Below are 16,721 nucleotides of genomic sequence, written 5' to 3' on the forward strand. Positions count from 1 at the left end.
ATCCTCCTGTTGGCCTGAGATGTGTTTTTCTGTCTCAAGCCACGTCTCTATAGCAGAGCTGTTCTTTCTTCATGTCTCTTCTTTTAGGACTCCCTTTCCTCCAATCCATGACACACTATAATTTATACTGTTTCATTAAAAACAATCCCATTTGCTGGCTGTGGATGACACTCCTAGCTTCACTACACTCTATAAACAACCCTTCTTTAAAAAAACGCATTCCTTTGCAATTTTTTGTGAATCTCACCAGATTCCTCTCTGACATATAAAAGGGTTTATTTTATGACTTTTCATTCCAATCCTGCTTTCATTATTCAGCCACATCAATGCACACAAAGTTTAATTTATCAACTTTGTTCTAAGCAGCATGGTGGCGTAGAGGTTCGAACTGTCGCCTTACATCTCCAGGGTCGAGGGTTTGATTCCTGAATTGGGTAAAATCAGTAAAGACAATGAGTGAGTGAGTGAATGAGATGAACTTTATGCTAACTTTGTAAGGTGCTAACAAGTATTTTTTCATGTGACATCACAACATCTGTCTTCCATGACATCTGTCCTCCACCTCTGAATGGAAAAGGATCGTTACTTATCAGATGCCAGTGCCAAAACTCATATACAAAATCAGTCAGGGTAGCACTTTCAGCAAGAGAACACATTTGATAATGCTACGTCATCTTAAGGCCTTGCATCTCCAGGTCCTGGGTTCGATTCCTGCATCAAATCTGTTTGCATGGAGTTTGCATGTTCTCCTCCTGCTTGGTCAGTTTCCTTCAGTTTCCTCTAAGTCCAGAGACATGCAGATTAGGCTAATTAGTGTTCCCAGGTAACGTTGACTAATACTGACATTTCAAACTATTCTAATCAATAGCTAACTAACTGTTTTGGGATCGAATCCCAGAATGTGTGTGTGAATGTTGACCGGAGGTCCTACCACGGTCATACAAAATGGGAATAAATACAATGGTCACCGCTGGCTTTTACGGTCCTAGTTAGACTCCAGAGGTTCCTACATTTCTTGATGGATGGATGTCATGTTACTCACTCACTCATCTTCTATACCGCTTTATTCTGTATTGCGGGGGCCCTGGAGCCGGGGTACACCCTGGACAGAGTGCCAATGCATCGCAAGGCACACACACTAGCGGCAATTTGGGAACGTCAATTAACCTAACCTACATGTCTTTGGAATGTGGGAGTACCCGGAGGAAACCCACCAAGCACGGGGAGAACATGCAAACTCCATGCACACAGAGACAGGAATCGAGCTTGGCTGGGAATCGAACCCGGACCCTAGAGGTGCAAGGCGACAGTGCTAACCACTACATCACCGTGCCGGCGGATGTCATGTTAAACAACACTTTATCTACTTAGTAATTGCTTTAAGTCTCTCCGAATTGCCATTGACAGGCCCGTGTTGTGTTTCACGTCTAACTTGTTTCTAAGACAAGGCTGCATCCCAAATCCCTCTCTAACACCTGATAAAGCGCACTACTTGGTGTGTTAAACAAGAGATTCTACACCGTATATAGTGCAATAGCTTTCCAAGTTAACCCTATTTGGGATTCAACCCCAGAACAGTTAGTTCGCTATTAATTGGAAAGCTTGAGCTGTCAGTATTAGTTAACATTACCTGAACATCAGTTTGTAAAGTGTGAACACGTTCTATAACACGTCCCATTAGCAACAAAAGCACTGAATGAGCTAATGCTAATGCTAGTGATGACCACAGAATCCAGAAGGAATGACAGAGTTGCAGAGGTGGAACGAGTAATAAACTTTTGTACTCAAGTACAAGTACTGTTACAGAGCCAAGAATAACGTTCAGCACAAAACCTTTATCGGCATTACTCAGCGTCACAAGATTATAATACAAAACATAAAGTAAAATGAAAGAAAAGGGTAAAAGAATAGAGCGTTTCGGGGGTGAACAGCACACCTGAGCTTCTACTCCGTTCTCTCCTTCTCACACACACACCCTCCCAGCACACACACACTGGGGAGGCGTGGCGACTCTTAAAAGGGCAACATACATACATAATTCTTAACTCAACTCAACTTTATTTGTATAGCACTTTAACAACAAGAATGCCCCAAATGTGCTTCACATAAATAATAAAATAATATAAAAGACATAATTAAAATAACATCACACATATATCTAATCAAACAGAATGTATAAAATCAACATGTCATGTTGGTTTAAAATCCAGAGAAAACATGTGAGTTTTAAAATGGGACTTAAACACCCTCAGTGATGTGGCCTCACGAATAGTCAAGGGTAGGTCATTCCACAATTTGGGTGCCGCTACAGAGAACGCCCGATCACCCCTAAGCTTGCATTCAGCAAAAGTTTATCTGTTGAACTGAAAGACCGGGGTGGGGCATAGGGCTGAAGCAGATCCGAGAGGTAGGGCGGGTCAAGGCCATGGAAACATTTAAACGTGACCAAAAGAATTTTAAAATGAATTCAGTACTGTACCGGGAGCCAATGAATGGAAGCCAGAACTGGAGAGATATGTTCTTGTTTACGGGTAGACGTTAAAAGTCGAGCAGCAGAGTTTTGGATCAGCTGTAGTTGATGTAATGCTGCCTGAGAAACCCCGAAATACAAATCATTACAGTAATCGATGCGAGTGGTGATAAAGGCGTGGATGGCTATTTCAAAACGCTTAAAGGACAAAACAGGCTTAAGTTTTGCCAGTTGTCTTAGTTGAAAAAAACTGGACCGAACCACAGCACTGATCTGTTTATCAAATTTAAGGCCATGGTCAAAAATAACACCCAGTGTGGTTACAATGGCCAGGGGTTTGTTCCATAAGAATTTGATGGCATTTCGCTTTTAGCTAGGTCCGCATCACTGGCATCTGTTTTGTTCGTCTTCATCGTTCTTGTGAATTTAGGGCGTTTGTTCTCCCCGCTCATCAATCAATCAGTGCAGTGGTTTCCGGGGTGCAATTTTTTTTCCTTCCCCGTTGCATTGTTATTATTATTTTTATTTTTATTTATTTATTTTTTATCCAGTAGCGAATATGATTTTAATGTAGCGAAGTACAGTAAAAACTACTTTTAAAAGTTTTTTAAATCAGTACAAGGAAAATATAGGAAACACCGCGGTCCATGTTTGTGCTAGTCAAAAGTCTAGACACAAATTTTGAATTTATTTTCTACATTCTAGAACAATACTGGAGATTTTAAAACTATGAAATAAGACATATGGAATTGAGAAATTAAGTAACAACAATCTAAAAAAACATTTCAGCTGCTTCCATCAAGGGGTTGCCACATCACACGATCAGCAATGGTTTTACACCGAATCCCCTTAATGACACAGGCCTCCCATTTTCCAACCAGGCTTGGGATCTGTACTGCATGCAGTGGCTGGGACGCATGGGGTGTGGCAACCCACCATAGGCAGGGCTTGAACCCAGAACCTCAAATCGACAACCTAAAGCCTTAGCCGCCTAAGTCACCACTCCCTTAAGTAACAACAACAACAATCAGCTGTTATTTAGGACATGAAGCTCAGCTGTTCTGGAACTGTTCTTGAAAAAACAGTATTGTCAAGTGCAACTCATCAAGCACCATGATGAAACAGGCTCCCATAAAAACCTTGCCAGAAAAGCAAGACTAAAACTTACTGTACCTCAGGTGCAGAGAAGAAATTCATTTAGAGTTACCAGCCTCAGAAATCACTAATTAACAAACAACACCTTAGATTAGAGCCGTTATGAAGGATTTATAGAGTATAAGTAGCAGATACATCTCAATATCAACTGTTCAAATGGGATTATTGCATATATTGGATGCTTTCAGCATTGTTTTATGTAGAAATGTAGAAAGAAATAGAGGACCATGGTATTAGAAGGTGTGCCCCAACTTTTAACAGGTACTGTATAGCGTATATCAAGGCGGCACGGTGGTGTAGTGGTTAGCACTGTCGCCTTCCACCTCTAGGGTCCTGGTTCGATTCCCAGCCAAGCTCGATTCCCGTCTCTGTGTGCATGTTCTCCCCGTGTTTGGTGGGTTTCCTCCCACGTTCCAAAGACATGTAAATTAGGTTAATTGATGTTCCCAAATTGACCATAGTGTGTGTGCCCTGCGATAGATTGGCTCCTTGTCCAGGGTGTATCCTGCCTTGGGATAGGCTCCAGGTCCCTGCAACCCTGAAAAGGATAAAGCGGTATAGAAGATGAGTGAATGTATATATCAAGCATATCCCATCACAATAACCTGTTGGATAGATTATATTTTGCAGTTGCCTTTTTCATTTCAGAAGGAGATTCATTTGTGGTTAGGGACAGAGAAGTCTAGACTGACCTTCTAAGCCTGTTTAAACCATGATGCCTACCAGGAAAACCAGAAGCAGAAAATCAATAAATGAGTAAATAGAAGAAAAAGTGGAAGACAGCCTTCAGTGCTGCCTCTGGGCACTATGAATATTCAGTCATGCTGTGTGGTTTGTTCATTGCCCCCATAGTCTTCCAGGCATTCCTGAACAATGTTCCTCTGGAAAATCAATATGTCAATCTACTCTCATTTAACGCAAAAGATCAGATGTTCCTCAAAAGGTTCTTGGACATCCTTAAGTTTGTAAAGACTGAGAAACGCAACATCTCTCTCCCGAGAAAAACATTCATAATGAGCAAGGAAAGAATGATCATGGTTGAATCCAAGGTGTTCGCTGAGTGGTTTATGCTCAGATCTGTGAAAGACTTACATACTTTTTTATAGGTTCACCAAGGGTTTTGGTAGCATTGTGGTCACATTTGTGGCACTCTTCCATGATTGTCCTAAGATGCTTTCACTGTGGCTCCTTTGCTGGTTTTAATGCTGGAAACTATGTCTAATCACCTTAATAACCTTAAAGAACTGATGATCTAATCAAGAGTTATTAGTAGTCAAACTAATTTAAGAAGACTGGCTTCACTGTCTCAAGGAAGCACCCCATAGAGGACCAGGGACATGACTAGACAGATATCTCCAGCCAAGGAAACCCATCCTACTCCTCAGCAACGTCTAGCAAAACATATGAACAGTACAAACTTGATCATTCATCACCAAAACCACTTGAGGACCAAACACTGGTGGGAGTCCATGGTAACAGATGTTCTTCAAGTAATGCTCTGCATGAAAGACTTGAAAGACTTAATGACAGATATGCCCATATCACATTCTTGCATGTATAAACATTTCAAGGTATATCATTTTTTTTCTCTCCAGGAGGCTTCCATAGAGACAGCAAGAAAGAAAAATGCTATTTAAAGTCATCTAAAATTGATAACCTTATGAAGTAATCAGATAGCAGAGATCTTTAAAATATCACTACGTTACTTATAATCATGCGATGGTGACTTTTCTTGAGATATCGATGGTATGTGTAAAACTCTGCTTATAACACTGACTTCTAAATATCAATAAATGAAAAGTAAAAACTGAATTATTGCTTCATGTCAATGCGGAAAGTACACGCTACGGACTATGTTTAAAATGGCTTTTAAACCTGAAATCTCTGTCATAGCTAGAACAAGAAGGTTCTGCATACAGTAGTAGCTTTGATTACGGAGCACAATATGGTGAAGTCTTGGAATATGGCCGTGCCCGCAGTAAAGAAAAACTCCATAAATACTTCATAAGATACTGTGATAACCTGGCCATTCGATACACTCAGGTCGTCGGCTGACTTCGTTTTATTGCCACATGCATACATGTTGCTGAGCCTAGACCTGAGCAACTGGAGCATCCCCAGATCATACAGTAACACTACTGTACCTCTAGAGGCTTGTACAGGGACACTATGCATGATGGGTTCATCACTTCATGGACTTCCCTTCTTACCCTGATGCACCCATCACTCTGCAATAATATCAATCTGGACTTATCAAGTCACATGATCTTTTTCAATTGCTCCAGTCAAGTCCAGTCTTTATGCTCCCTAGCAAGTGAAGATTTTTTCCTGATTAGTCTTATAAACAAGTGGTTATTCTAAGTCCTCTAAGTTCTCATGACTTTGTGTGCATATGGAATTAATATTTATAGTGCTGAAACCTACTTTCAGTCCAACTTTACCAAACATTTTAACAATCTCTGATCACACACATTCATTCGTTATTTTTTCAGACCATATTGTTTTTGCAAAGTTGCCGGTTCATTACTATCCTTGCAGGTTTTAATAATGTGTTGAGTTCTTAACCTAATTCTAGTCATTTTAATGTTTTCTTTGCTTGACAATTATTCGACTCTTCTGGAACGGTGAACTTTTTTTTGGCCAGGCAGTGGATGGAGAGAGAGCGAGAGAGAGAACATGTAAATGAAAACAGCTTTCACAGCAGTATGATGGACAGAGAAACAAGAAAACAGAGAGAGAGAGAGAAGAAGGCTGAGTCTGGCCCACAGCCTCATCCTCTAACACACAGACATTGTACTGAGGTTGCCTGCCAAGTGTGTGTGTGTGTAACCAGAGCTGACTGAGGCTCCAGTAAGACCATCCATCCACTTCACAACTAAACGCACACTTGTCATCACCCGATAACAAACAAGTGCATACACAGGCATGCACATTAACACCCATTAAATGTACACATTAGGACTTAAAGAAGTGCTCAGCTCTATTCAAACACATATTCCATCAACACCCGCCCCACACCCAGAGTGCTTCAAACGTTTATACACGTACATTCATCTTTTTTCCCGTTCTTTTCTCTACACCTTCTGGATTAAATATTTCACCTAACGAGCTAAGCATATTCTTATTTTATTCCTCAGCAAGGTCTCGGTTATATAATGAGCGCTTGAACAGAAACGGTTTCCGAGTTGCATGAAGCTGAAAGCAGCTCGGATCTGTCAGCCGTGAGATCTTCACCTCGCTGGCAGATTTTCCCCCTGCTTCAACACAGCATGGCTTCATTTACTGCTAGTGCTCAAAAAGCCTCAGAAATCTCTCGCAAGGCTTTGCAGACCAAAAAAAAGTATATGAAACCAGGCATTCTGAGACATTTTGGACAGGGAATTTTTCTTCCCCACTTCTTTCTTTTACATGTCTGTGTGGAGAAAAGTGTGGAGAAGTTTAGAGTTACGTATAGTCTGGCATAAAGTTGAGAGTTTTAAGCATGCCGGGTAAACTTCATGCGTTTTTTCGAGTTTAGTCAGCAGATGGGTGCGTAATCCAATGTAAGTGTATATACTAATACTGTTGTTGTTAGTCTTTTGTCTCGCCACAGCAGACCATTCAATCCGCACAGCAACTTGGCACAGGTTTTAGGCTGGATGCCCTTTCTGACGCAACCATCCCATTTTATCCAGGCTTGGGATGGCACTGCAACTAGTGTTTGGGGTTTGGGCATTGCCTGGGAATCAAAAACCTGGGTCTTCCACACGGCAGACAAGAGACCTTCCACTGAGCCCCCAGCGCCCTGCATGTACGATGTGATTATATTTGGTAAAACTGTTGCTTCTTCTGCATCACAGAGTATCATGCCCTCTTTATAGACACCTTTACTGGCTAATGTTGCTTGTGATTGACAGAGGAGACGGATGATCTCTTACTCTCACAGAGTTTGGTCAATTTTATTTCTGTGGCTCTTGGCTGTTGCATTTTTAAAACATAACATTTTTGAGATTTCCTAATAGAAGGTCAAATTGTTTTCTGTAGTGCCATTAAGAAGCTATTTTTCTTCCAAATGTACCAAATTCTCGTTAGTCGTAATTTGCTAGAAACTGGTAATATATACTGTATGCTGATCAGCAACGACACAACGCAAAGCAAAACATTATGTGTAGGTTCTCCTTGTGCCACAAGGTGTAGGTCAGGTCCCTCTGTGCCGGATCCTTTGGGTGTCTACGTGGATTGGACTTGTTTGGTCGGTGCATCCCATTTGTGCTGGGTCGGATTGAGATCTGGGGAATTTGCAGACTGGATTAACAAACTTGTACATGGCAGGCCCTGATGCACTGGGTGTTCTGATACCTTTCTATCGCTGCAAGCATTAACGTTTTTTAGTGGTTTGTACTGCATTGGCTTTGTCTGTGGGATCTGAGCAGACCAGTTGGCCTTTGGTCCCTGTGTAACTGGGTGAGCCTTTGGCGCCCGTGATTCTGTCACCATTTTGTTGGTGAATAATGCTGTGTGGTTGACCTGTTAGCAGTCATAAGGCTGTATTTAATATTTGGTACACATGGGATGGGATGACAACTCTTTCTGTTAAGTACATGCATGTTATTGGGAGGTGTAAGGAAACATGCAAACCTAGAGAAAACTCATAGACACAAACGGGACAAGGGAACTCCATGCAAACCATAACATCTGCTTGGGATCAAAGCAGGGACACTGGAGCTGCATCATCATGTTGGCATAGACAATGTAACTGGTTATTAATCTTTATTTATAGGGGGTATATTCTCCTGCATTGCAACAGTGGCCAGATGAACGAATGAATGAATGAATGAATAAATGAATGAATGGATGAATGAATGACATGCACTTGGATGGTAATCTAAGGTTTAATGGAATAAAGTGTGCTCTGGGACACCTTAAGCGATCCTGAACATTCATGCTAGATGTAAGGTTACTGTATCTATCGCCAGGTTGAAATAAGACCAATGTTTATTCCAAGAGAGCAGCGCCAATTCCACTTCTGTTGGAGGCCTATCCTTGGGTGACAATTTTGCGAGTAGATTTCAGACATCCAATCTACCAATGATGCTGTGGATCTGTTGAACCTTGTGCCACTTCACATTGTTTTTACACTTCTGATGCTTCGCTGGAGTTAGCAACCAAACTAGGTGCTGCATTGCGATAAAGTACTAACTCCTTCAGCGAGATAAAATCACACAGGAAGTTTGGTGACTAGAGATTATCATCTGTTGATGTCTTAGAATTCTGCAGTTAGGAGGGCAGCTTTCAAAGTTACTGTGGCAGCAAGTCTGCGAAAGGAGAGTGTGGGTGGATCCGCACAAGACGCTGTATGTGTGTGTGTGTGTGTGTGTGTGTGTGTTTACACATGGATATGAGAGTATGAGGAGAGTTGGCGTTCTGTAAGGGTGACGAGAGGAGAGAGAGGGACACAGATGGCCTGTAGAAGCAAGATGGGGAAAAGAGTAGTTTAAAAATACCCACTTCTAAGAGCCTGAATTGCATCGAGACAGACAACACAATGCTGGAAAAGGCCAATAACATAGATTGTGACAAAATATTATGAAATATGCATTTTTTGACTACAAAAACCAAGCAACCTCGAGCCTGAATGACGTGATCTGAGCTTGTGTGTCCATTCCTCAACAATACTATTTCTGCCTAAACATTTTTCAATTTATGCAACAAATGTGACAAATCAGGACCAAAACACAACATTTTGGTGCTGATTGTATTTATTTTTATGTCATTCATATATATACTTAAAATCCAGAAAATTTGTGCCAAAGAAGCTACTTCTGATGTTTATGCAACGTGGTGACCAATCTTGCATCGCTAAAAAGTTAGAATTATGATCATGATTATGATGGGTATTCAAGGCAAACCGAGACTTGTGATTAAATTTCTTGTTAAAGAATGCGTAAAACTGATTAACATTTACAGAAGATGTCACACTATCACATGTTAGAGATCTAAAAGTTGAGGTTTTACTTTGAGACTTCGTCTAAACTTTTAACTAGTAGCTTAAGTAGCGTAAGATTACAGGATGTTTCATTGTACTACAGGTGCCATATTTTACCCCATATTTAAGGTAATGTGTGTTTTCAAGGTCTTCACAATGTGATTTGTTTCAGTTCCAGCTAAAATAGCACTCGGATGCATTCTCACGTCACTGAAACACCTTCTGTGTCACTCCTATTAGCTGGAAGCCAGGGAGAGTAGATGGGCAGTGATTTGGCCACCACTGCTGACCCACCAATGTTGAGGGTGTTGTGGTTTAGGGTTGAAACACCCAATGATCATTGGATACCGCCTGATGACATCAACTCCTCCTGGCTAAGGCTACATTCACCAAGGTGAATGAAGGAGAAGCATCTTTAGATGTAATTAATATCATGAATCTCTGGGCAACCAGTGACTTCCAGGAAAGGCTGGATGGCAACCGAGGAAGTTCGGTGACTCTGGAGAGACAGATGACTTCCAGGAAAGACTGGCGTGGGTGCATTAGGTTAGCAACCTCATGCACAGCACTCGCAAGAGGGCACCAACTCAAGCTACGGAAAGTTATATGAAGCAATACCCCCAGAGTCGCCCGAGAGGGGGGGAGGATGAGCGACTCAGCAGGACAGACATAACGGTAACGGCTAGGACAATGGATCCACAGATAATGAGAAGGCTCACTCAAACAACGTTAACTGGGGAAGTTACGGAAGTTAAGTGTCATTGCGGAAAGGTCTGCAAGAACACAAAAGGCCTTAAAATACATCAAGGCAGGACCAAATGTGGAAAGAAGGGGTCACAAATGCAGCGCACAGTAGTAACTGGTGAGACGCAGGAGAGCTCCAGGCAGGAAGAACCCCACAGTCCGGGAGATCTCTCAGCACCTGTGTCACCCCAAGACCACAAGACAGACTCTTCTAATACCTCCCCAGAAAGCCAAACCCACCCTGCGAAGGAGCGAATTAAATGGCCCAAGATGGGCGACAACAAGGAATGGGACCAACTAGACCAAGATCTCGATAAAGTGCTAGAAGTTACACTAGTAGGGACAGCTGAGCAGAAAGTCAACACTCTCACAACAATAACGTACAATCTGGCAAGGGAGCGGTTCGGACTGGAGGATAAGAAGGAGAACATCAGGGCTGTACACCAACCAAATAGAAGAGAAAGGGAAATCCACCACTTAAGGAAAGAAATTAAGGTGCTTAATAAGCAGTTCAAAAGATCCATGGTTTGTGAAAGAGAAGGCATCAAGGACCTGACGAGTCAACTCCGAGAACGTCTCTGCAGTCTCCGAAGAGCAGAAAGCACTCGTAAAAGAAGGAAGGATAGGGAGAACAAAAGATCTCAGTTCACCAAAGACCCCTTCCGATTCACCAGAACACTGCTAGGGGAAGTAAAGTCTGGAAGGCTGACCAGCACCAGAGAAGTCGTGGAGACATTTTTGAGAGAAACCCACAATGACATCTTCAGAAACCAGGTCCTCGATGCCAACCCAAATATCAACAGTGTTGATATACCTGCAAAGGAGCTTAACATTAGCAAACCATCCTGGAAGGAAATCCAAGAGGTGGTGAAGAAGGCCAGGTCGGGTTCTGCCCCTGGCCCAAGCGGCATACCCTATAAGGTGTATAAGAAGTGCCCAATGCTCCTCCGGAGGCTATGGAAGCTGTTCCAGAGGATTTGGAAGAAGGGCATCATTCCATTGTGTTGGAAAAGGGCAGAAGGCTGCTTTATACCAAAAGAAGAGAACTCCTCAACCATAGACCAATTTAGAACAATCTCACTGTTAAGTGTAGAATGTAAGATTTTCTTCTCTGTACTGGCTAAGAGGATGACCTCATATATGACTGAAAATGGATATATCGACACTGCTATCCAGAAAGGGGGGATCCCGGGCTTCTCTGGATGTCTGGAACATGCTGGAGTTCTCAGTCAGATGATCCAGGAGACCAAGGCCAGCAAAGGCAATCTGACCGTTGTTTGGCTGGACCTGGCTAATGCGTATGGATCAATCCCTCACGCCCTCATCCATGCAGCACTAGACCATTACCTCATACCTCAGCACATCAAGGGAATGATCACCAGTTACTTTGGCGGAATCCAGCTACGATTCAGGACAGGCCACTTCACCACCGCGTGGCAAAACTTGGAAAAAGGGATCGTAACTGGCTGTACAATCTCCCCCATCCTCTTCATCATGGGAATGAACCTCATAATAACAGCTGCTGGGAAGGAAGCCCGAGGCCCAAAAATGCAATCGGGCATCCGACAACCCCCAATAAAAGGTTATATGGACGACCTTACTGTGACGACCACAACCCATGTGGCGGCGAGGTGGATACTAACTGTTCTGGACCGCATGGTAACATGGGCCAGAATGAGGTTTAAGCCAAAGAAATCCAGGTATATGGTGATCAGGAAAGGTAAACTGACAAATAGAGTCATGCTACATGTGCAAGGGGAGGAGATTCCATCGATAAAGGAAAATCCAATTAAGTGCCTCGGGAAGTGGTTCGATGATTCACTTACCGACAGGAATAACATCAGCAGTACAGAGAAGCAGACAGAGGAATGGCTGAGGAGGATCGAAAAATCAGGGCTCCCGGGGAAGTTCAAAGCATGGCTTTACCAACATGGTTTGCTGCCAAGACTCATGTGGCCGCTGACGGTGTATGAAGTTCCCATGACAAGCGTCGAAAGAGTGGAGAGAAAGATTAACAAGTACCTCCGGAGGTGGCTGGGAATTCCTCCAAGTTTCACTTCAGTAGGCCTTTACATAAGATCAGGGCAGCTCCAACTTCCTCTGTCATCCGTGGTTGAGGAATTTAAGGTAGCAAAGTGCAGAGTCATAATGACATACAGAGACTCCCAGGATGAACAAGTCAGGCAGGCAGGCATCCTTACAAGATCAGGACGCAAATGGGCAGCTGACTCATCTGTTGCACAAGCTGAAAGTATGCTGAAGCTACGTGACATCATGGGAACGCCATGCATAGGAAGACAGGGTCTTGGAACTTCCCATATCCAGCAATGGGGGAAGGCTGGATTAAAGGATAGAAGGGCCATGATCCAGGCGGAGGTACGGAACCTGGAAGAGGAAGAACGAAGGGCAAGGGCAGTGGAACTAGCATCCCAGGGAGCATGGACCAAGTGGGACCTACCCAAGAGGAAGATCACATGGGGAGATCTGTGGAAACTGGAACCTTTCCGTATCTCATTCTTGTTAAGATCGGTGTATGACACACTCCCAACTCCGACAAACTTGCACAAGTGGGGCTTAAGAGAGGATCCACTGTGCAAGCTTTGTGGGGAGAAGGGTACCATGGCACACATCCTGTCAGGGTGTAAGACAGCACTGGCCCAAGGTAGATACAGGTGGCGCCATGACAAGGTGCTCATGACACTTGCCAACACCCTGGAGCAGGAGAGACGCAAGAAACACCAACCACATGGGAGAGTAATACCATCGATTAAGTTTGTAAGCTCGGGTCAAAAACCACCAACTACAGTAATAATGAGAACTAATCTGCTGCAAAAGGCCCAATCATGGGAAATGAAAGTAGACCTGAAGGAAAGATTGCAGTTTCCCCCGGTTGTCCAGACAACCCTGAGGCCAGATGCAGTACTGTGGTCTGAAGAGGCAAAAAAGATCATCATCATCGAACTTACAGTCCCATGGGAAGAGGGTTGTGAGCAAGCATTTGAGAGAAAGAGCGCCAAATACCAGGATCTCTTGCAGGACTGTAGGGAGAAAGGTTGGCAGGCATGGCTATTCCCAGTTGAGGTCGGCTGTAGAGGATTCCCTGCCCAGTCAGTATGGAGGATGCTTACAGCCATTGGGGTGATGGGAAGGGAGAGAAAGATGACTGTCCGCAGGATGGGGGAGGCTGCAGAGAGGGCTTCTTGCTGGTTATGGAGCAGGAGAGAAGAGTTTAGCTGGAAGCCAGGGGGAGTAGATGGGCAGTGATTTGGCCACCACTGCTGACCCACCAATGTTGAGGGTGTTGTGGTTTAGGGTTGAAACACCCAATGATCATTGGATACCGCCTGATGACATCAACTCCTCCTGGCTAAGGCTACATTCACCAAGGTGAATGAAGGAGAAGCATCTTTAGATGTAATTAATACCAAACGCACTGTTTTGGTGTCTTTATCTTTAAATGAGCTACTGCATGAGCTTTGACCCTCTGCCTAGTGGCCCTATGTAGAAGTGCACTCTTCTAACAGAAGAAGGGACTTCACTGAAAATGTCAGCCTCCTGGGGGGTCAAGCAGGGGGAGGGGCTATGCAAAATTTCCCCAATTGTGTTAGCTTTTTCTTTCATTGCATGGATATTAAATGTTAAATGAACACCTTCTAACAGAAAACAACACCACATTAAAGTTAAGTGTAAATTTCTACCCTAGAAACAATTGCAGCAAAACAAACAGAGTGGCTGGAATTGCTGTCAGAGCCGCTGTAAAAAGAAATCAATCAAAAACTTCTGACCGACGAGACCCGAATGTTCGACAGCGCTGCGGTATAATACATACATTTAATAAATGCATAAGACTCTTGGCTTAGACAGCTTAGACTCTACCATCTGTTTAGCACCACCACATATTTGCACTTCTAAATGAAAGATGTATTTGCAAAAAAATATTTACCCGACTTAGCTATACACTAGAGACTATCTTTAGTCTTTTGGAGCTTCTGGACCCTGAAGCCTGTAATCTTATTTCTTGGCAATTAGCATCAGCTGAAATTGTAGTCAGATCATAAAACATATGAGAAATGTACAAAAATGTGTACAGTAGAAACAAATTCTGATGAGTCCTAAATTACTGGATGGGATATGATGCAGATAGCCATTATTGTTTGCAGCTTTTATGATATAAAGAACAAGTCAGAATTTTCATCCACGCCGTAGCTGACACTCAGGGTTGATGCTTGGAGAGTCAGGGGTTCGAGCCCCACTCTCACCTGGTTGTCTTCTGTTGGGCTCCTGGTCATGGCCCTTACCTCTACGCCCATACAATTTTGTTGCAGATCCCAAATCCTGGATGAGATACAAGGAAGATTGGGTGTCAGGCTAGTGACCACTGTTGCTACAGAAATTATAAGAACTCATTGCCCGATGTGCTCAAAATGCAAAATAGGGTTTTTGTGTGCACAGACAAAATATGAGAAAAAAAGATTCCCTTACTTTTTTATTTTTCTCCATAGATGTGCATGCTGTTCAAGTTTTCTGCCTGGTAAAATGTCATTTCATGCAAGGAAAGAAAAATCTAATACAGTTGAGGAATTTTTGCATAGCCCCTCCCCCCCCCCCCCCCACTAGGCAGAGGGCCATGGTGCAGTAGATAAAGATAAAGACACCAAAACAATGTGTTTGGAATAGGAGTGACACAGAAGGTGTTTCAGTGACGTGAGAATGCATCCGAGTGCTATTTTAGCTGGAACTGAACAAAATCACATTATGGAGACCTCGAAAACGTACATTACCTTGTTAAAAAGCGGTAAAATATGGCACCTGTAATATAATAAAACATCCTGTAATCTTACGCTCCTTAGGCTACTAGTCAAAAGTTTGGATGCACCTTCTAATCAAATGGTCTTTCCTGCTTTTTATTTGTCTCTACACTGCAAAACATTTCTGAAGGCGTCTGAAATACCCAATAATCTCTTTGAACAAATTCAAATTCAAACAGTTGATATTGAGATGTATATGCTGTGTAAATCCTTCATAACGGCTCTAATCTGAGGTTCTGGTTGTTAATTGGTGGTTTCTGAGACTGGTGACTCTAAATGAACGTCTCCTCTGCAGCAGAGGTCAGTTTTGGTCTTGCTTTCCTGGGAAGGTCTTCATGAGAGACAGTTTCATCATGATGGGTTTTGCAAATGCACTCGACACAATACTGTTCTTGTAAGATCTTGTAAGACCCAGCTGATCTTTATGTCTTAAAATAACAACTGATTGTTGATGTTTGTGTTACTTAACTACCCAAAGCCATGTGTGTTATCTCATAGTCCTAAAATCTCCAGTATTGTTCTAGAATTTAGAAAACCAACCACTAAACAAAAACCACTGGATTTATAGACGTATCCAAATGTTTGACTGGTACTGTACCTAACAGCAGCTATAATCAGGTGTTCTCTCACCAGGTTCTACTGAAAGCAAAAAAAAAGCCTCTCCGTTTGTTATGTCACAGAGGTACGGAGATGTTTTTATCTTCCTGATTTGAAAAACATGATTTTACAACTTGTATGGAAGCTGTTACTAAGGACTGACACTGGAGACTCCTTACAAAAATGATGAATAAATGTCAAAGCTGCATGTTAGACATTTAATAAACCTCTTAAGATACAACAGGAACTTGACAGGTGTGTGTGTGTGTGTGTGTGTTTGTGTGTGTGTGTGTGTGTGTTGTCTAATTTCATTCAGTCTTTGATGCCGCTTTTCTTTGTGTCATGTCACTGCGCTCCATAAGCTGCCAGGCAATCCCATAAACTTTAATTATACATCGCTCTCCTTGAGGAACGAAGAAGATTAGAAGGAAATTAAATGCGGTTTCTCGCACGCATCGCCGTGCGCCGCGTTCCCTCGTGACTGAGGGCCTTCCATACATCTGAGTACGCTGAATAATCCATGGGTGCTTCTCACGTTCAGCGCTAAATATAGGCTTTATTAAGAATTTATGCGCTCCCATATATCGAGTGGCAGAGAATGACGGAATATAAGAATGCAAAATGAAGAAAGGAATGTGTTACTGGCTAATAACAGAAGGGATTATGGGGTATGGGTATGGGCTTTCACTGAAGCATGTAAGTATGAAAAAAAAGGTTCGGTACAGCCGTACAGTTTTGAGAATGACTGCTGCTTCATTGTTTTTAGATCTTTTTGGCAAATGTTACTTTGTCAAGTGTTACATGATTAAAGGCATTTATTGACAATTACATCAAGTTCATGCAAAAAGTCGATAAATATAGTGTTAACCCTTCTTTTTCAAGACCTTTGCAATTCACCCTGACATGCTGTCAATCAACTCCTGAGCCACACTCTGGCTGATGCCAGCCCATTCTTGCATAAGCAATGCTTGGAGTTTGTCAG

The 16,721-nt window shown here is 42.7% G+C and overlaps 1 protein-coding gene across 1 annotated transcript; it reads left to right on the forward strand.

Moving 5' to 3' along the window:
* Positions 1 to 10,346: 10,346 nt before the first annotated feature.
* LOC128531817 (uncharacterized) lies at positions 10,347 to 13,725 on the forward strand. The gene has a single exon (XM_053505964.1). The coding sequence runs from the start codon at positions 10,431 to 10,433 to the stop codon at positions 13,596 to 13,598; it is 3,168 nt and encodes a 1,055-aa protein (XP_053361939.1). The 5' UTR covers positions 10,347 to 10,430; the 3' UTR covers positions 13,599 to 13,725.
* The last annotated feature ends 2,996 nt before the right edge of the window (positions 13,726 to 16,721 follow it).

This window comes from Clarias gariepinus, chromosome 10 (genome assembly GCF_024256425.1).
Source record: "Clarias gariepinus isolate MV-2021 ecotype Netherlands chromosome 10, CGAR_prim_01v2, whole genome shotgun sequence".
Lineage (NCBI taxonomy): Eukaryota > Metazoa > Chordata > Actinopteri > Siluriformes > Clariidae > Clarias > Clarias gariepinus.

What these genes read in the sequence shown, in the direction of transcription:
- LOC128531817 (XM_053505964.1), top strand. Translation starts at nt 10,431, where the DNA reads ATGCAGCGCACAGTAGTAACTGGTGAGACGCAGGAGAGCTCCAGGCAG.